The sequence below is a fragment of the Pteropus alecto genome, unplaced genomic scaffold (assembly GCF_000325575.1).
Source record: "Pteropus alecto unplaced genomic scaffold, ASM32557v1 scaffold63, whole genome shotgun sequence".
In the NCBI taxonomy this organism is placed as follows: Eukaryota; Metazoa; Chordata; class Mammalia; order Chiroptera; family Pteropodidae; genus Pteropus; species Pteropus alecto.
In genome coordinates, this window is record NW_006434897.1 from 5,935,097 (window position 1) to 5,957,479 (window position 22,383).

The following is a 22,383-nucleotide window of genomic DNA, read 5'->3' on the forward strand; positions in this document are numbered from 1 at the left end:
TTGTTTGAGGACATGAGCATTCAGGCATTGGGTGATGGACTGAAAAGAAAAAGGAAAAATGTTTTATAAGTTTCAGGTTTTTTTTTTATCATTAGCTGTTGCGGGGGGGTTTATTCAGTGGCAAGACTTTTTGAGGTATGGAAAATACCAGGAACATTTGATAAGAAGAGACAGGTTCTGTGGAAATAATTTGTTAGTCGTGCAACCTCATTGTGGGCATATTTGTGGGGTGTGTGCATGTGTGAAAAGGAAGGATTATATAAATAAGAAATCTTTTGAATGAATGATAATATGATCGATAGTGAATTTTTAAAGTCTAAATTAATATGATTATTCTGGATCATTAATAAGCATAATAAGAAATCTGTGACTATTAGGTAATTTTACTGGTAGGCAGAGTTCTTATAATCTTCATTGGAAACCTAGTCATTCAATAGCAAGACTTTCCTTCCAGTCACCTTTTTTTTTTTTTTTTTTTTTAATTAAGAACGTGTCATGTTTAAGTTGCCGTTTGTATTTAAAGTTTCAAATGAGTAAGTACGCTGTTTTTAAAGGTAAACACTGGTAATTTCAGAGGTGATATATTACTGCCCTCTTTCTGTCTCAGGCTTGTTATACCAGCAGTGAAAATATATTTCCTAAGACCAGGTGGCATTACTGTGAACCAGTTATTCTTAAGAATTTGTTCCTGATATCCTAACATTTAATTTTTTGTGGGTTGTCATAATTTACATGATGTGACAAAAACTTATGTATGTTGATATTGAATATATTATCGTTGTTCAACCTGTTATATTATCAGTGAAATAGAACAAAAGAGGTGATATTGGAGAAAACATTAAAGGTCTGCTAAGGGCTGGCAGTGAGTTTGATGTTACTAGCAGAGATGCTTTTGAACAATACTGCTAAAAAATAGATCTAATGAGATTTGGGATGTTTTTTAAAAGTAGTCAGCATTAGTGTACTATTCCTTCAGGGAGCGTTTGTAATGCCCACAAGAATGTGTTGGTGGAGGGATCGGATTCCAGGCTAACCAACCTTCAGTTGCTTTCAGTAGTTGACATAACACACACCTGTGTGTTCTCTTCTCTGACCTCAAAATTGTTTTGAAAAGCTTTTGACATCTGGAAGTGTGAAAAAAGAGCAGATTTTGATTTGTTTTCTGACAAGCAGGAAAAATAAGCTCTAAATGGAGTGTTTTACCTGTATATGGTGCTTGCAGTAAGGGTCTTGATTTATCTCATATCCTTTTAGTCAACTGTATAATAAAACTTGCAGGGTTCCATGTTAGATTAGTGTTCTTGAAAGATTTTAACATGCTAGAGATAGAAATATGTACACATACATTTATATGTAAAATATTGTGTTTCTTTTTTGGGAAGGAGTCATTTTAGAATTTCTTTCTCAAAATAGTTAAGTTGTTTGTGAGCAGGAATAGTCCTGATAAAGAAAACTGACCTGATTCAACTTTACCTTTTACATGGTGATAGGTAAAACTTTCCTTGAAAACATACATTTGCTCAGCATCAGTATTACTGTAAATGTCACTTAAGAGAAAATATCTATTAAGTGTCAGTACATTTTCTTTGAACTCAAACTACTCTGCAACAACTTTGATAACTGTGGGCCTTTTAAAACATAGATTATTATATATTTATATATTATGTTTATATTATGAAATAAAATGTTTAATGTTTTATATTTCAGCATCCTTGGGATTCTAGATTGATTTTTATTAAATCAAAGATTTTTCTTTTCAAAATTAAGCTTCCCTTGGTTTGGCACCAGCAACTTATTCTTTGCAATCTATTTAATTGAGTAGCTTCTGCTGTTTATTCTAAAATGCAGATAAATGGCTTTCAGCACACTGTTTATAGTTTAATAGTTCCTAAAGTGAGTCAACATTATCTGCTAGCGTCTACATGTCATAACTAATGATCTCTCTGCTTAGACTTTCTTGCTAGTGAGGAGACACTGAACTCAAAGGCAAGAGCTAGCATTGTTGGTGGGGAGAGGGGCGGCTGTTTGGGATGGTGCCTATTGGGCCAGGCTTTTCTCCCCTTATTGGTATGAAATGGGAAGAGAAATATGTCCTTTACCTTGATTTTGGGATGTGCAAAAGCTGTCACAAAGTACCGTATTCTAAAGGTTGGGGTGAAAAAATTTTAGAAAATGGCTATTAGAGTTATTTGTTTGATTCCAGATTACCTGTCTAATTAATAATTAGCACAAATATAATCTTTTTCTGGTCAAATATTTGACTTCATGATGAAGAAAAGGAGCCACCAGGAAGTTTTCATATTACTTTCCTTAGGGAAAACAAAATAGCACAGAAAAACAACAATAAGACTTTGCTGCTAATGAGCATCAGCAGTCCTGATGACCATAATAGCAAAAGCTGACAAGTTTTACCAATCTCTAATTTATGAAATTATGATAGTTCTTGCATCCTATGCCAAATTTTTTTCTGGGCTTTTAAGTAGACAACAGGGCATTCTGTAGGTAAATGAGGAGAGTGGTTTCGTAATACTTGAAGTACCGACTCTTAAATTTTGGTAAAATATTTTGTTTGATGTCCTTTGTTTTTTATGAATGTGGAAAACTTTCTAACTGGGGTGGCCACTTAAGATAGCATTGAACCTTGTCCCATATTATTATTATTATTACTTGAGAGCACTTTGGTTATTTAAATAGAACATGATTCAAGTATGTATTTCTTACTTTCTTACTCTGATATTGAAATTTAGGATCATATACACAATTTATTAAAATATTTCTGAGTGGAAAACTATAACACACAGATACATCTGCCTTATATTGACATGGCTCAAAATACAGAAGAAAGGGTTTATGAGTTAATTATTTTTCATGTAGCATCTTAGATTTAGGTTTTTTGTTTATTGTGAGATCCCAAATTGATAATTATTAAAAGAGGAAGAAACATTTGACCTTAGAATATGGATGGGTACATTGTTAGCATAAACGAAGTATAAATTGGATAAGGAAAATAAAGAAACATTAAATGTAAGATCAATAAAACTTTTCAGAGCCTGGATCACTGAGTCTACTAGGCTTTATTAAAATTAAAAAAATAAGATTGCTTTTAGAGAACGTTTTGAAAACTGAAGCCATTTGTTTATCAAAAAAAGGGGACAGCTTGAGCAGCATCAGGCCAGAATGTTCCAAAGTGTGCCAGACCCAGATTTGAGATAACACAATCATTATAATAACAGTCACAATTCAGACCTTTCCTCAGTGTTTCTGCCCAAAAGTCAGCAAGATTGCCTTTGGCAATCTTATCCCTATAAATCAAAACTTAGTAGATGGTGGTTCAGAGTCTCTCAGCACTATTTTCATGGCCAATTAGGTATAATTTTTAGAAAAAATTTTTTTGCCTTAAAATATCAAGAGTCTATATATTGCTAGTCATATACATATTCAGGATCCAATTAAGCTATCCTATTTTACTTTGGGTGCACAAACCAGATTATGGGAATGGGAGGATATTACTATAACGTTTTGTGGCATACCTCTTAAATCTTGGTCCTCTTGCATTTGGCCTTTGAGTGTTGCTTAGAACTTTGAATGTAGTATTATCTCTAATGCTAATGTCTGTATGAATGTTTGAATATATGGGAAAGCAATAAGACTTGTCAAATTCTGATGAGAGAAAATGTTTTTATGGACATAGTAATTTCTTTTGACTCTATTGCTCCTAATATATAGCATATAGAATTTTTCTAATAATATTTTTATAGACTGGCTTAGCAGGTTATTAGCATCTAATCAATGAAAACAAAAATAACGAGATATTAAACACTTTCTTTAATATATACATTTAAGTGATATTTACATTTTGAAATATATAGTTTATTTTAGCTATTTTTGTTTATAGAAATGATTTTTGTTGTTTTTTAACCATCTGCTGTTAGGAAAGGGTATCTGTTTTTTGGATAAGAATTTAGATTATTTATTTGAAATGGCATGGATACTAGCCTGGGAGACAGATGGTTTTGTGTTCATAGAGAGTGTGAAAGGAAATAGAGTGAAAGTTTTGGTGTGAGGGAATGGTCAGCAGCCGTTTTATGAGAAAAGAACAAGAAAAAGGTAATTTCTATTTCACTTTTCCCAATTAGATTTTAAGGTTCGTGAGCTTAATGATCATTTCTTCATTTCTGTTAAACCAAAGTGCTTTTTAGACAGCCTTGTATATGATAAAAATTTCTTAAATCAATTTAGAGTTGCTAGTAATTTTATGCTAGGTTAAAATAAATATTTTATGCTGATTTAACCACAGATGGTTAATAGGATAGATGTGTCTGAAATACAAATTTTATACAACAAATTTTAATGAGTCAAGTTAAATGATATGGTGGATTTAATAAAAAGCTAAACTTAATGGTAATCATTTGGTTTTCAGTTTTCCTAACATTTTGAAAGTTTCCAAATTTTAAAAGGAGTTTGACAGTGTAGGTAAACCTCTTTAAAGAAATATTTGTAAATGTTTATGTAGCTGATCAATTTGTGAAGTTGTGCTTATTTTTAAATAAACAAGAATTGCTTGTTGAAGTACCATTCTAAATGTCAAAGGGTAATATAAAAATAGATTTCTAGATATTTAAGTGTCATGTATTTTTCTACCTTGCATATAATCAGAAGCAGCTTTTAACCATCTGGAAATGTTACATAGTACACCTTGGTCACTGACTTTTTCTTTTCTTTCCTTTTATTTATTTTTTTGATTCCAAGGTTTCTTTTCTCTTTTACCTTTCCACTGGCATATGCCATGTATCCTGAACATAGCTCAATGCCTGACCGGAATAATCTCTCTTGCCAGCTTATAATCAAAGGGAGTACTGAGAAAAACAGCTGAGCTGTATTAGGCAACCACAGTCTGGACTGCATTTCTTAACTGCTGGATAACACATCACAGGTGCAGGATTAGTCCTGCCTACGGTGCTGGTCTTTTTAGTGGAAACCCTAGCAATTCTGTGCCTCCTCCTCATGTCTCATCCCAGGGAACCCGGCAACAATCTATCAAGCGTACAGAAATCAAAAGTGAGTAGTGGGAGAAGCTTTATATCTTTACAGAGGCTGTTTTTCCCCTCTAGAACATGTAAACAAGATCAGTTAAGCCAATTCTGGTGTGTGCGTGCGTGCACGCGCGCGCGCACACACACACACACACACACACACACACGATAGAACTTAGTCTTGTAGAGGGTGAAGAAGAACAATGCAGGGGCAGTGGTCAAAATTTTGTGCACAATAGCATAGCAGGGAAATGCTGTTTAACTTAGTGTATAATTTAGGTTACTTTTAGACTAATAAAATGTGTACTTAGATTGTTATAACTTTTGTATTGTATATGTGTTGGAGTGTGTGTGCTTGCCTCTGCAAGTTTTCAGCACTTTCGGTTAAAATCAAGTGCTGTGATTCTGTGAAGTCCTTATGGTATAATTTAATCATCTGTAGTTTTTGACTTTGTGAATTCTTCTCCTACCTATAACATATAACTCTAAATTTACAGATTATAAAAGTCAAGGTTGTTTTCTTGCAGATATGGTTTTTAAAATGCAAAAATATTTTTAAGTATAAAGTAATGATTTAAATATTAGAACAAATGCATGTTTTGAAAATAGTTACTAAGTCATTTACTTTTGATCAGAAGGTTATAAATTGTTTTAGCAAGGTAAAGTATACCCAGAAATGAAGGCAAGTATATTTTAGTAATCCATGTCATTTTTGGTATCTATCTTAAAAACTTTTCCATGAAGGATGACACATAAATATAAACAAAGCCATGTAGATAGCACTGCAGGTTTTGAACGGTTATTTATTTAGCTTAAAGTTTTTTTCTTAAAACTCTATAATGGCTTCCTAATATTCAGCTTTTGTTTTAATTCATTTGTTGCTAGTTATCATTATTCTATATCATTTCATCAGAGATAGACCTTTAAGCTCATAGGTGATGATAATAGTTGATAATAGTATATTCTAAGTTGTTTTAAAACTATGTATAAATTCTATGTATTTTATGCCTCAAATATGGAAACATTTGAAATAACAATCTATTTGCATTTTTAGGTCAATATGCACGTTAACTAAAGTATCCTTTAAAAATTATCCAATTAGAGGATACAGAAAGGATTAGAACCAGAGAGATCCTAAATGCTTTCCAGATTTTCTCTTTGGGGAAAAAGAATAGCATGGACACGGTGATTTGATTTCTGATCTGTCTGGCTTTACTTCTCTTTACATATATGAGCCTGTTCAAAGTAGTTTTACACATCAAGCTGTCTTTGGAGTGCTTTGCAAAGCTGCGGAGTAAGTTTTGGTGTGGAGGCAAGTTGAACATCTACTTTGATTAGCTTCAGAACTCTGTGAAACAGAGCATTGATAGAAATGTCACTGAATAAAACCATAGCTCCTGGCTTGGCAGCCTGCCAAGTCCTAGTTGATTCTTTGACATAATTGTCAAAGAGACCATGGTTCAGTTTCTTTTCCAACAATGTGGATTTAAACAAACACATTAAATATTTTAAAGTACAGAGATATTTTTAATTTTTTAATCATTCTGTCAGCTATGATAATGCTATTTTATGGATGTAGATTCAGTTTGATGTTAAATTATCTTTAAACATCGTGGCTACTTGCTCGTCAAGTTCTTTATTTCTTATTATATTGATGCTTTTATTAAACCATGTATACCCATGTTGTGTTTAGAGTATTTTCAAAGATTTTTAATTTATTTGAACATTTTGCTTGAGTTCCTTCAGATTCAAAAGGATATTAAAATCTGAGAGAAAGGCTAACTGCTGTTTCACCTTTAAAGAGTATAGATGTCTAAAGAACATATATTTGCTATCATAATCAATTATTATGCTTACGCAGCTTCATAACTCTGTGTTAGTTACTTATAAAATAAATACAAATGTACATGTTGTCTGTTTACATTTATGTAATATTTAATCTTTTCATGATTTGCTCAAGTCATAATCTAGTATCCCATACAATAAAACACTTGAATGATTGAAGCTCTCAGTTTTTATCCAGGTGTTTTAGTGGTCTTTTGGTAGGGCTTTTATGATATAAAATGTTGAAAACATGATTATTCTGCAGAACCTGAGCAATGTGGTAATGTGGATATGTGAGTGTGGTGAAAAGAGAAACAATTGTCGGTAAATAGAAACATGTAGAAATATTTTATGATAAAAGCCCCAGTTTCCATGGAGCCAGTACATCTCCAACATTTTAAGACAAACTGTATTTTTCTTAACCTACTCAGTAGTGTCAACAATGAATTGGAATATCTCCTTGTTTTGGGGGCTTTTGCGTTTCATAAAAGATTGCGGTTGATAACTGCTACCCATAGTAATCTTTCTTCCCATGTGCTCCTACCTAGGACATACTTATTTTCGATAATTATATGTGGCATTATGACATCTATTTTATTGTTTTCAAATACTGCTTTTGGTTTTCCGCATGTAGTTGATTTGTCTCACCATGTTCCACGTGTAGACGATTTATCTCACTAGCAAGACTGTTATTTTACTGAGGGTGTGTCAGCTGCTCTAGGCCATTGTGTTATGTAGATGGAATAGGTTTAATGATTAGTTGCTAAATAAATGAATATACCACAGGAAAAAAGACAATTAATAACAATAGTCAGCCTTGAATAAACTTTCAATGTTTCTTATACCAAAAGGCTCTTTATTTTCATAGATACCTAGTGATGAATCTAGAAAAAAAGGGAAAGTAAAAGAAAGTAAAATGCAATAAAAAAGGAAATTGAAGAGGAAAAGAGAATCAGGACGAAGGAAAGAAGAAAAGGAAAAGAAGTAGAAACATATAAAAGAGGAAGGAGTGGGGACCAAAAGGACACACAAAAAATAAGATAGGAAAATAGAAAAATCTAAAGAATGAAAACTAAAACAAAAAATTGAATGATAAGCTTCAGTAGCACAGGAAACAACAATTTACTGTTATTCACTCTCATCATGTGCAAGGAACTGTGGTAGGTGCTTCACTTGGCCTGTTTTACCCAGTTCTCACAGCAAACCGGTGATTGCTGCCACTCTCCACATCCTCTGTAAGGAAAGTTAAGTGACTTGCTAAGGCCACAGAGCAAAGTAGTAGCTGAACTGAGATTTGAACTGTTTTGTCTCTTCTACCCTTTATCCTGGTCAAGCCTGGGTCCACTGCTCGGTGATCATACTCAATATTGGTTTCTCACCTGATATTTTATCTCCATCCATAATATGCCCACAAGCACCTTCCCTTATCCCTCTCTCCTCTAACTCCTGAGACTCTTGAAGGAGAAAGATTCCTGTGCAGGTAACAACCTCACAATTGATAATAGAAAATCTATTTTTATAATACATGTGATTTTGCTTTGGTATTTTTGATTCAGAATTCTATTTATATTTTGTTACTTTTCAAAATAATTAGGCACGTATCCCAACTTTTTATTAATCACTGGGTTTCAGGTTGTTCATATATATATTTTCTAAGTTTTTGTTGGAAACAACATAGCAAATTTATTTCAAAATGTCTTAGTAAAATGAAAGAGGGATAGGCAATGAAAACTAAGTAAACTTAATAGACAGTAAATTAAATCATTAAACTGAGTTAAGTGATTCAAGGTTTAAATGATAAAAATAAAAGTTATTAAACCCACTATTTAAGATAACTAGAAGTTATTTGAAAAATTAATATTGTTTAAAAGGTCTGATTCAAGTTTTATTCCTGTGTATTATAGACTTTTGTTTTTAAGCAATATACTTAAACCAGTTTTGGTTGACAAAGGAAATGGGTATTGATTCACATTATTTATTTTCATAACAATATGAATTGGGTTAGAATGGATCATTCCCAAAGCATTGCTGGCCAGTTCAGTACTTCGGAAATTTCTTCCACTACTCTTTTTGCCCAAAATACTTAAGTGCAAATGAATGTGATAAAAGTTTCAATTTCTCTTCTTGCTCCTTGCCTGCCCTCTGGTGTAGAGGGGATAGAACAGGGAAGACACTCAAAATTTTGTTAATTCTTGAGGTATTCAGAGAGTTAAAAAAAGTAAAAAGGAAAATGAAGAAAGGCAAATCGATTACTAGTAGATCCTGTGGCACAAAATAATCATGTCATTTTTCAATGAATTTTGAAGACTCAAATTCATTTCTAAGCATACTGTGTAATGTATTGAATTACCTCTGTTGTTCATAAAGATTGTTCTCTACATATTTTAATGTGGCAGTGGATTCTGATATTTCTTCACTATGACATATAAAACAATCTTTTGTATCAAAAACTTAAAATGTTTATTCATGGTATTTTTGAAATGATAAAAATGTTACTGAGAAAAACATAATTAAAATTTAATATAGCTAAAACGTATTTTATGATGTAATAGATGAATATAGAAATTAAAATTTATTTGTTGCTGAGTTTTATTACTATTATAAAAATTTTTTTACATTTTACTTTTGTTTTGTGTTTTCTGATTTTTGTGTAATAACCTTGTTCCATTTTTCTGTAAAAACCATACAGAAGAGTCCATAATATAAAAATATAGAAATGTTTTAAAAATAAACTCATTTATTAAGTATATACATATATACATTTTATTGTGTTTATACCAGGCTTCCAGCTAATAATTGTCCACTAGTTTGAAATAAGTAGTTTAAAGAAACTCTGCCTTACTTCCTAACTTATAGAAGAGATGCCATAGAAAACTTGTATATAACTATATACAAATATATACAAAATAGTTGAAAACATGTATATGAGTATAATATGTATCCAATAAAAGATATTCAAGATAGTCAAGGAAAATAACTCTATTTAACCTTTATAATTGATTGGAAGTCATATTATTGCATGACGATCATAAGGTTATTTTATGAAGTTTGATTAATTTGCCTGGAAATCTATAAATCTAACTCATATATGAAAATCATAAGAAATATAATTTAGTTGTGGTTCATTAAGAGCACACACACACACACACACACACACAGACACACCCCACAGGTTTAGAAGTGATTTTCTGGTCCATTTGTTCCCTTAAATCTAGTGGTTCTGTGAAAAAATGAGACCTAATTTTAGATTGGCTTCCACATGCCCTACCTTTTGTTATCTTGGTAATTTGGATAGTTCACTTCCTGGTATAACTATAATACAACCAGCTAAACTAACCCAGCAGCATCTAAAGTCTGGGTTCAAACTATTAAGCTCAAATTGGGGAGGGAGTTGGGGGAGAGGAGTGGGAGAGAGAAACACACAAGGAAAGAGGGAGAGTGGGAAGGAGGGAGAGAGAGAGAGAGAGAGAAGGGAGTGTAGGAAAGAGGAAGGGAACTGAAATATGGAATGGGTTCCTAAAGAGTGATTTATTTGGTGTAGTAGTTATTCCTAAGAAATTTCTAGACAGTCTGACTTTTCTCAATCTTTTTTTCCTTACATTTTTCTGTCAGGTTTATTTATAATTGTATTGTTAAACATTTAAAAAGCCATAATTGCCTAGAATGCTATTGGGAAGAAACAATTTTGTTGAAATTCTTTTTAAGTTAATTAAGTAGAAACCATTCACTATTTAGCTTTCCTTGGTGGAAAATTTTCTTTTAAAGATTTCACTTATTGATTTAAAAAATTCAGTATACTAAATTATACTTAATGTTTCTTTAATAGTCATCTTCCAATTGCTTTCAATGATTAGGCTTCTTTCATATAAAATTTAACACAAAATCAAGTCACATATCTAAAAATTTTACATTTTTGAATGAGCTGACTAAATCTAACTTGATTATATTTTAAATTATTCCTTTCTCTTGTTTCAAATACTAAAAATATAATAAAATGTGAAAAACACATTGTGATAATTAGACATTAGACATTAATTAGACAACTGATATGTGGGTTATATCTTCATTATTGCTGCTCTACTCTTCATCTGGATGTTCATATTTATCATAGATACATATCTTTGTCTTTCCTTCTAGCTCTTATTTCAGTATCATTATTATCTGGCTAAATTCATGTTTTCATAAAATGATTATTTTTTGTATATGCATGTAATTGCCTTTCTTCATGCTTTAGCTAATATATTCTGTCTTGTTTTTGATCCAAAATGCCTTGCTTGTGTGGGGCTGAATTTTGTACAAATTTAGTATGACTTTATATTAAAGTGATCCTTTTATAAATCCCTTTTCATCATTATAACAGTAGATAAAACAGTCCAGTTTCTCACTGGCCCTTTTTCTCAAATGTAGACTAGCCCTCAATAAGATCTTATAGTCTTTCTTTTTAACGGTATTCTTAGCTTTTAAGGTGAGTCTATCAGATTGTTTTATTCTGCTGCTTCTGCTTTTCTTCCTCTTTGTCTGGTAATGTCCAAATTATCACTTAATTACTTTACTTTTATCTGGTGATTGAAAATGTTGTGAATTGTGTGATAATGATTTTCATTTCACAAAGAATTAAATACACATAGGTTAATTGACTCCTAAGTATGGTTGCACACTTTACATAAGATATTCCCTTGATTTGCTTATTTCGGCAAAAGCAAGTGAAGAACTTTCCACAGTGTCTCAAATTTGCATTTAATCATCCACTTATTTAATAATGCCAATTAAAAGCAATCATTTTTTTTTTTAATCTCACTACTTTTACTTTTTTAGGCCACATTGTCTTAAGGCAACCTTACGTGCTTATTCAGGATGTCATCTAACTCAGTTTATAGAAATCGTGTCTCAGTTGTGAGCTAGCCATGCTTTTCTTAGCTTTTTGTTTTTGTGAATATGTTTCTGGTAAAATAATATATATTTCAACTACATATTAAAGTATTAAGTAATTTTTAAAAGATTATGCAACAATATTTCATGTGCACAATCTTTATAGAAAGAATGGCTTGCTCTTGATTTCTCCAGTGTTTGAGAGCCAGGATTTGACTATGTAGATTGCTTGGAGCTACCAGATTCAGGTATCTTTTCTTAATAATAACTGAAGTAGTGAACTTAGAATGTCCTACAAAATACCAGGAAATAGATTGTTGATAACTTGCAATATAGAACGAGGTGTGTAGATTTACCACACTTTTAAGCACATGTACATACCACACAAACTGTTGTAACCAAAAGTGGATTTGGTGTTAATACCACACCCTGTTTATTGGTCTAGTGGTGAATCCCATAATGAAGACTGGCTAGGGAAGTTCCTTTTTCTTGGCTATATATATTTTTTATTTCCTAGTTCTTTGTTCACTGATATTCTTTATTCCACACCAGAATATGAGACTAATTACTTCTCTGTTTAAACTAAGAAGGAATTTGCAAATGTTTTTAAATAGCTCCAACTATTATGTTACTACTCTGTAGGTCCATGCTGACGTAGAAACAGGAATTATGGCCCTTGTGAATGTAAACTGAACATTTCGCGATTCAAAATTCAAAACTCATAATCCCTGAGAGATAATTATATTTTCCTACTGGAAGTAGAATCTTTATATATTTTATCAATATCCATATAGGTGTGACTCCTTCTACACATTTATCTCTTACACACACACATGCACACACAAGCTACAGTGGGATCATCATATGAAATATATTATTTTAAATCTTGCTATTTTTTGTTTTAACATAGTTTAAAGAGGCTTTTAAAAAAAGCATTCTCCCAACTCATCTCTCCAGTTGCAACTACATCTACACCACTTTACGTTCTTTCTTTTTGAGTTTTCTTTCATATTTCTAAAGAAATAATTGTACTGCTACCTCTTGATTATTCAATGTTAGCCATCACTTTTGACTTCCCACTGTTGAAGGTAAGGATTTAGCTTTCTTTTATGACCTTCACCCTCACTGTATACACACATATTTCTGTCCTCCATCTTATATATATATATTAGCAGTTAAAATGTTATTTGTTTTCTTGGTTTCCTATGTTCCCACCACAAATTCGTTTCTGAATTCTCAGTTTAAATTGAAAATATATGAGTTATTCTCATAATTTCCACTTTTTGGAGATATCGCTTCTGGAATCTTTCAGTTAGGTCTGGTTATCCCTTAGGTCCAGTGCATAGTTCTCATCTTATTGATGCCCTTTTACCATTATCTTGAGAGTATGTTCACTTTTCTCTTGGGTTGGGTCTCCTAGTAGCAGGAATATATTCTGTTCTCTTATTTATACCTTCATTTGAGCGGAGCATCTCTTTGAATAACTTTCTGAGAAATGTACATGGAGGTAAACTTTTGAGACCTTAAAAAACCTAAAATGCTTTTTTCCTGCCCTCATGTTCGATTTATAATTTTCCCAGGTATTAATTTCTCTCTCACTCTTGCTCTAAACTTAAACTCTCCTTTGCTGTCTTATAAAATTTTACATAGCATACCTTGGTGTGAGTGTATTCATATCCTCTATAGGTCCTTTCAAACTAAGAAGATCAGGATTTTCAGTTATGGGAATCTTGCATGATTTATTTATTTGATGATTTCATCCCCTCTATTTTCTCAAGTCTCTCTTTCTAGAACTATTATTATTCAGTTGTTAAATTTTCTGGATTGATGTTTTAATTTACGTAAGTTTTTCATCTCTGTTTCTACATTTTGGGAGATTTCCTAATCTTTATCTTTCACCTCACCTACTGAGATTGTCACTTATGCAATCATATATTTAGATTTTCTTGTTATTCCCTTCTTATAGCAACATGTTCCTATTTCATTGATGTAATATATTTTTTACAAAGCTGAGAGTATTAGTAATAGTTTGTAAGTTTTTATTTGCTTTCAAGGGGCTTTTGTCTGTGTATTTGTTTTGTTCTCAGCTTTTGATGTTTAAGGCTTTCTTCATTTATCTAATGACCCTGAATTAGTCGCTTATGTGTAAGAGAAAGAAGCACTATGAAAGCTGATTGAGAATTCTGGGTAGATCTTCTCACCAGTGGGCCTCACTGTAGGATAATGTCACAGGACTGTTTCACTGAGAAATTCCCAGTTTCCCTGCCTTTAGATATTCTGCTTGTTCATGACCTGGTCAGATACCTGAATAAGGAAAGCATAAGCCAGACTATATTGAGTTCTGGAAACCATGTAGGTGGGGAGGATGGAAGGAGTCAACACCCAGTGTAAATGTTCACTGTGTGTTTGCAGTAAATGTTCACTGAGTGTTTGTGGTACTCTTGCCTGCCTCTATGCTTGGTTTCCCGTAGTCCCTCACCTTGATGGTAAAACGAGAAAGTAGGGATGGCATCTCAATGCTGTGTATATCAGATTTACCCTTCTAGTCTTCTGCAGAGGTGGAGAATGAAGGTTTACTCACCCATAGGGACTGAGAAAGTTTAGCTGAAGCTCTTGTGACTTCTAAGATAGATTTAAGCCTCCTGTTTTCAATACTCCCTTCACTCTCACTTCTAAAAGTAACTTGTGGTACTACTCTGGGGCCTTTTGGGGGTTGAGTGGTAAAATTATTTTGCTTTTTGGCTTCTCCCCACCTTTGGCTTAGGATCAGCATTCTTGGTTTTGTTAAGTCAGTTTCTGAACGTCCTTCTGCTTTCTAGGTTTTTACTGCTAGTGTCTTTTCTCAATCTATTTTATATTATAGGTTCATCTTTTAGCCTCTTTTCCTATTATTGTATGATATTTTACAATAAAAATACCTTGGAAATCTACTCTGTTCAACAAAAATTATATTTTAATGTTCTTTCTTATAAATAAATGTATTTCCACCTCAACATTTTAATGGCCACATAGGAATCTCAGTTTAGAGATCTAATTTATCTCCTATTGTTTTAAATGTGGATTGTTATAAGCAATATTGCAAAGAACCTTCTTATAGCTGAATTTTATGTAATTCTGTAATTTATATAAATTTGAAATGTGAGAAAATCATGACTCTTTTAAAATGTTTCTTACAAAGTGACACCTTATTTCCAACAGTATGAGATATTTGCTTTATAATGTAGACCATTCTGTATAAATATTTTATTTAATAACTTTTCCTACCAAGTGATAAATTCTGTGTACTTTTAGTTCATCCTACGTACAGGCTGTGTCTGGAACAGGGTAGACAGCTAATACGTATTTGCTAAGTAAACATATGCATAATAAATGAGTTTTATTATTTTATTTAAAACTTCAAAGAGATGGGGTCTGGTATGGAGGGAAGCAGGATATAATAAGTTTTAAATATCTTATTTTCACCACTTTGTGTTACTTTTCGGTAATTCAGGTTATAAAGTTAGTAATATTGAGAATGAGAATTCATCTAATTAGCTTACCATACAGAAAATCAGGAAAAAAATCACAGATCTTTTTCTAAATTTCTCATTGTCAGATGTAACCAATGGCTAGAGGCATCTATTTGCTGTTTTAAAAAGTAACACATGCACATTGTACACATCTATACTGTACATTGCACTTTGACTTAGAATTTCATTTTTTAGCCTAACAATCTTTTAAATAATATTTTTGTTGAAATTTTGATCTAATTATAGGCAAGCTGGATGTGTTTTGAGAGATTTTAAATCAAACAGTGCTCTGGGTGACAATTTGTGCAGTGACATAGCCTGTGTGAGAGATTTTATTCCAATGCCTGGAAACATAATAGGTATCAATTCATGCATGCCCCCTTCTCGAGTATAGGTACTATCCAAAAGTAGTGGTAAAGAAGGAAAATATGAAAACTCAGTGATATATCAACCTATTTTAATGAAACATTGTCTTATTATTTAAAATGTAAAAAAAAATATTCTTGTAATAATATTAGCTAGTATTTATCAAATATTACTATGTAACATATACATTCTAAGGTTTTGACATGAGGTAGGTGCTTTTATTATCTCCATTTTAAGAGTAAGGAAATGAGACCTAATGAGATTATTTCTAAAGTTATCTGAGGCCGACCAACTGGTAAATAATGAAGCTATAGAGATCATATTCTATAGTGTGTTTCATCAAAGATGCAGAACTGTCACTAATATAGGTAGGCACTTTCACATGCAAAAGCTGATGGGGAAGATGTATCTTTTGAAATACGTCTTAGTTATAACTAAGTTTTCATCTTCCTATGTAATTTTTCAGATTAAAGATTTCTCATAATTTCTTTAAAAATATATACATCTCAAGTAAAGAGACTCCTAAAGTAAAGAGACTGCTGTGAAGAGAGTTTTAGGACACAAACAATCTGGGTTTAAATGCTGGCTTCATGATTTATTAGCTGTGTAAAATCACTTAAACTTCGAGTCTTAATTTTCTCATCTGAAAATGAGAATAATATTTACCCACATATTCCCATACGGTGTAGAGATAATCTATATAATAATGTCTTATTGACCTCCATGCACTCAATCAAATACAAGTATTATAATGTATAAATACTATCCTGAAAGGATTATGAGAACTTCTGTATTCTATGTGAGACATATAGTTATATTTGTTATCTATAATTATGTAATCTACTTGTTATAGAAAGCATAATTTTTAGTTTCAGAAACAAACAGAATATCTGTTTTATGTTTAAATCTTTAATTATCATGAATACTTAATATTTTATTTGATGTCACATTATTCTTTGGACAAAAGACTTTGGCTGGGCTCTCCCACATATACTTACACTCTTACTCTTTCTTCTTTTCAGCAAAATTCCTTGATAACATGCTTTTGCGAAGTTCAGGAAAATTAAATGTGGGCACCAAGAAAGAGGATGGTGAGAGTACAGCCCCCACACCTCGCCCAAAGATCTTGCGTTGTAAATGCCACCATCATTGTCCAGAAGATTCGGTCAACAATATTTGCAGGTTGGTCATATAATTATTTAAACCTAGTTTTAACAGGAAGTCATACTTTTTGGACTAAAGCATTGCAGGCTATTGCTTCCAAGAGCACATTTTGGGGAACAGTGCCTAACCCCACTCCCTCTCAGAGCTGTGCCTGTATTGTGTTGCATTTTGCCCTGAATGGTTCTCTGAGATTCTTCTTCCTCCTTACAAACACCACACATTCACTAACATAGAGTACTGATCCCATGTCCTGGAGCAAAAACCAGTTATTTTCTTTCAAAAGACCTTGTCTCCAAAATAAATTCAGCAGCAGAGAGTATCAGGGTTTTTTTTCAAACCATTTATCATACTGATGCTATTCGTATTTTGGAAAGGACACCTAAGATGCTAGGAATATTTATAAACTGACTCTGGGAAGCAGTGTGGTAAGAGAGCTTATGTGAGTCCAGACGATGGGAAAGACATTGTCAAAGTCCTAAAGAATAAGCTCCTTAGTAGATTATCATGTTGTATAGATACTGTCTAATATTTGAAACTGGACTATTTGCCTCTTTCTTCTTTATGCATCTTCATGTAGCAACATCCATTTTGCTGGTCACTATTATTGACTTTTACTCCTCAGGACAAGGACAACAGAGACATAGACTAATGAGGCCAGGGCGTGCCCAGGGAGAAGTGGCTGATTTGACCAAACAAGTGCATGTGTCAGAAGTTAAAATATTAGAGAAGCAGAATCAGCTTCAAGAAGGGTAATGGACCCAAACAGGGAGATGGGCTGCCAGGTTTGAAGTCCAGGCAGAGTATCTGGGTAGCCATTTGGGGCCTCATTATCCAGGAAGGAGCATGAAGATGAGTTGAATGCTTTTTTTTTTCTTTCTAAAAACTTTTTTGTTTTGTTTTTTTGTTCAAAGCTTCCTTTGAAGTACAATCTGAGTTTACCAGTCTATCATGAAATATATAGCCTAAGAAATATATACTAACGGAATGACACAGGAAAGTTAGGTGTATTAATAAATTTAGATCTCATTTAATCAGTAAAACAGCTCAGCATTGTAGGAAATGCTTATTTCTTACCTTTAGACATAAGGGATTCAGGACCCAGAAAGGTCTCAGAACTTGGCTCTTATATGATAGAACGAGGTTGGAGTCACTGAGTCCTGAAGGTAAAATGATTCTAAAGATCGGACAGTATTTTCTGGGAAACATTTTGTAGTAAATAGAGAAAGTATCAGGAATTTTACAAAGTTTCCTGAAGAAAGTTAGCAGGAGGAAGCGTATTAGAGGGGTAGTTTACTATTTTGTCTGAGTCTGCAGTAATTAAGAATAAATCTCTGTGTGTCATTTGAGCCACAGTTCTGGTGATCATGTGTTCAGGCTTTCCAGAATTATCCAGTTTCAAATATTTTGTCCTATTTTCCTTACAGGCCATTGAAGTATCCTAAGCTGATTTGGAAGAAAGTGTTTTGTCAGGGTTAACTGTAATGTAAATTCTCTGTAGTGGGAAGGAAAAGCTTGGCGAGTTCAAAGAAGACTGGTTTTCCTAGGGTACAGGGTATAGGAGGAGCTGTGGAAAGAGTTAAGCCTAGAGATCAAGGAAAGATTACTTATGGCCTATATTACGAATGTTGGTCTTATTTCTAGGAGCACTGGGAAGCCATCAAAGGGGGTGTTTAAGCAGGAATAGCAGTAGAGATTAATGTGATCAAATTAGAACACTTTATTGAAAAATTTTCTTTGTTGCAAAATATTGAATATATTAGAGACAGCTAGGAAAGAGAAATTGAAAAGTCAATTCATATAAGAGAAAATGATTTTGGACTAGGGCAGTGCTAGTGCAGAAGAGAATTGGATTGCATTAGAGAAATTAGAGAAATAAATACTTAGAAGGAAAGTTTTGTGTTGATGAATTGGGTATGAGAGGGAACCAAGAGAGTCTTCACAAGATTCTGGATGTACATTTAGATGTATAGTGTACATTTAGATGTATAATGTATTCTGTTTTTTAATAAAATAAAAGTTTTTTAATAAAGGAGGACAGAAGATCAAGTTCCAATTTGGACATGCTGAGTTTAAGACTTTGGATACATTCAAATGGTGATATCAAAGAATAGTCAATAGGATATACATTTGGGGCTCAGATAAGAGGTCGCGGGGAGAGTACAGAGTGAGAAGAACATCAGTTAGTTTTTATTGTGAAACAGACAATCTCAAAATCACAGTGACTTAGAATTAAAGGCATTTATTTATATTTTATTCCTGGGTCTACAAGTGGGCTGTAGCTGTGTTGGTCTCTGCTGGATTGGGTGGGTTTGGCTTCAAGCTATCTCTCGAGTTTAGGCCTGCTCTATGTGTCTTCATTCTTCTTGGACCAGCAGCTACCCAGGGCATACTCTTTCACGCATTGAGTGTGAGGGAGCAACCTCTTAAAGCTTCTGTGTCATGTCCTCTAACATTCTGTTTACCAAATCAAGAGTCATAGTCAAGCTCAAAGCCAAGGAGAAACTGTGGCTTGGGTGGGGCATGACAAATTGAATAATAATAAAACAATCTAATCTACCAGAGTAGGACTAAGCTTTGAGACATTTAATGCTTAGGTAAGGGAGGCTCTCCCCAGGAGACTCAGAATTAGCAGTAAAGCAGTGTCATTGAAGCCAAGTTTGTAGAAAGAGGAAGTAAGGTTGACTGTTTGGGATGCCATTAGAGGTTAAATAGGATAAGAACTGAAATATAGCAATCATATGTATTGACCTTAATAACTGTAGTTTAGAAATATTTAATGTGGAAGTAGAGATGGAAGCCAGATTGGAATGGGTTGTGAATTATATGGTTTCCAATTTTTGATTTATGAAGCAAAGAAAAAGAAAACAAAAATACAACCAAAACAAAAATAGTAATAAAAATGGAACCCCTCAAAGAAACAAGTGTACAATGACAGTCAACATGAATCAGTTAACTTATTGACTCGAATAGAAAGACTAATATTTATTGAGCTTTTTATAAAAACTGGCATGTTTACTTTCACCTATCTTTAATCATCACAGCATTCCTATAAAGAATGTAACATTATCTATATTTTAGGTGAGAAATCTGAGGCTCTGAGGGGTTTGGTAATTTTCACTAGGTCACTGTTCATGCCAATATGATGAAAAAAATCATGGCCCAAATTCCAAAGTTCTGAATCCTTAACCATCAGGCAACCCCTGACACTGGTTCTCAAGGGAGCAAATATTCACTTGGATAAAATGCACATCCATTTTGTTAATGTGGTATTGACTCCAGCTGAGTCTCCTGTGCACTGAGATCCATCATGGATGACTCACAGGGGCTGCTTCTGTTCCTGTGCCATAAGACCTAGAATAAATCCAGGCGTTTCTGCCTCCCTTTCTGTGAGCCCCATGCTTGTTGACCTCCAAATCAGTACTTCTCAAGGTATCTCAGTTGTAAGATAAGCTCCCCCACAATAAGTTGTACACTGACACTTTTCTAAAGTACAATGAAAATGAATTATAAGCTACTTAGAAAAACAAATTTTAAAATACTTACAAATTACTGTTCCATTTTTTCTATTTTCCATTATTTAGGTTCAACAGAGCTAAATTTACTGCTATACAAATTTTGATTTCTGTATGAACCTCTTCACAGACCAGTAACAGGCAGCTTGCTGACCTTCAAGTGGACACACTTTGCTTAATACTGCACTCAATCTTGCACTCTGAGGTAAACAGTTCTGAAGACAAAGGTGTGCTTGCTAGAGGTTTAGATAAGGGCCAGTCTAAGCCGTCTTGCCTGAGGCCTTGTACTAAGTAGATTTTAGCCAAGCTGGGGGTTCTAGGTAAACCTCATGCTCATTACCACTCCCACTTTCCTGGAGACAAATCAAGAGTGCATCATGCTTAAAAGACATTCTGAAATCCAACATAATATATCAGAGACCATGTGCAAACTTTAGAGGGTTTTTAAACTCTTCCTGAGTACCATCAATCACCTTACCAGCCAACAACAAGGCCAAAGTCATACTTGGCCTCGTTTCCTATCTGGTGCAGAAATAGCGGCATGCATATTAGAGGATGAAGGGCAAATATGTCATGCTGAATGCAGTGTTAGAGCCTTTTTTAGTATTTGTAATTCAAAGTAAGGGGTGATGCCATTGTCCTATCTCTCCCAAGATAATATCTATCTTCTAAATATCTTTCGGGGCAGTACTTTGCACCGTTAATTTTTCCCATTCCAGTTCCAGATTCGGTTCCTGCAGGCTATCACTACAAGCCCGGAACATGGTCAAGTCTCCTTGAATCCCTCTTTTTACATGACTTTCACCATGCCAATGTTCTGCCTTATTTTCCTGTCCTATCAAGTGTAATCTCAGCCTTGTTTGCTTATTTTTTACTCTGTATTACCCGGTCCCACTTTATCTATCTTTCCTTGTCTTACTTGACTTGGTCTGTGGTAGTCATTTTTGTCTCATCACCTCTCTCAGGCTCTTCCCCTCCCTCACACAAGTCTATCCATTTCTAAATAATTATTTGTTACTCTTTCCAGAGATAATTGTAAGTACTTTCTAATTTATCTTGTTTGGTTTTTGACCAGGAATTCTCCTGCCTAGGCAATATTTAGGGTTTATAAGTATAATAAATCACATTGGATATTGGCATGAAGGATGTGCAGTTGACACTAGGCTGCCTATATGAGGAATTAAATAAGTCTCCGACTGCACTTTTAAGAGTCACAGAAGGTAGAGAGAAACACTTAGGGTCTGTGAGTCTTTTTACAAAATTTGTATTGATATAGGGCTTTTAAACCTCTTGCTGAATACTGGGGGTGTGAGTTTTCAGACAGGTGCTCCAGACTCGAGGTCTCAGGGTACACATCGTTCTTACTTGTTTGTACATCTTCCACTGCATCTAGTTTATTCCACTGTTGCCCAGGCCATCTGAATATTGAACATTTTTTTCAGTAGAAGATGTCAAGTTCAAACCATTGCACTTACAAGAATGGTGAGTCCTGCATTAGTACTTGAAATTTAGTTGGAAGAGGCTGTGATTTCAAATTTGCTTCTGAAGGCTTTTACAAGTAATAACTCCTTTTGTGCCTCTCGTTAGTCATAAATGAGAATGTGAAATGGGCTCATTTGTCGTTAGACTTAATAGAAAGTGAGTAGTGTAGGGCTCTTTAAAGTTATACATAGAGAACCATTAGATATATTTGAGAAGAGAAGAAAAATATTAAGATTTATCAGGCAGTGCTGTACAGAACAGGTAGAGTACAGAGAGAGGATGGGGGAGTTCTACTAGAAGATTCTTGGAGCAGTCTAGGTGAGAGGTAGTGAGAGTACCTGCACAGGGTGGTGGGGGTGAGAATATACAAATGCTTGATGAATATAAAAATTGAGACAAATTCAAAAATATTCATACCTCATCTAAAAAAATGAACAAAATGCTAAATCACTTAGCATGGCTGCCAGAAGAGGATGTATGATAGCTACATATTCTTGAGGATAAAGTAATAAAAAAGCATTTTTCACATTGTAACTTTATCATTAAGGTCGTAACTTCACCTTTCCCCAGGACTATGACCTCTTAGAGGAAAAGCCAGAGAAGGGGAATGGTAGTAGCCATATA

General features: G+C 33.6%; 1 protein-coding gene across 12 annotated transcripts in view; it reads left to right on the forward strand.

Annotated features, from left to right (window-relative positions):
- BMPR1B (bone morphogenetic protein receptor type 1B) overlaps nt 1-22,383 on the forward strand; it is a 247,075-nt gene that overhangs the window by 180,845 nt on the left and 43,847 nt on the right. For 11 of the 12 annotated variants that reach the window (XM_015588483.2, XM_025046011.1, XM_015588490.2 and 8 more), the window contains one exon: nt 16,624-16,783. In XM_015588483.2, the coding sequence (XP_015443969.1) occupies nt 16,624-16,783 (160 nt within the window). Of the gene's footprint in view, nt 1-4,873; nt 5,059-16,623; nt 16,784-22,383 lie in introns of those variants that run through there. The other variant, XM_006910742.3, reaches the window with a different exon arrangement.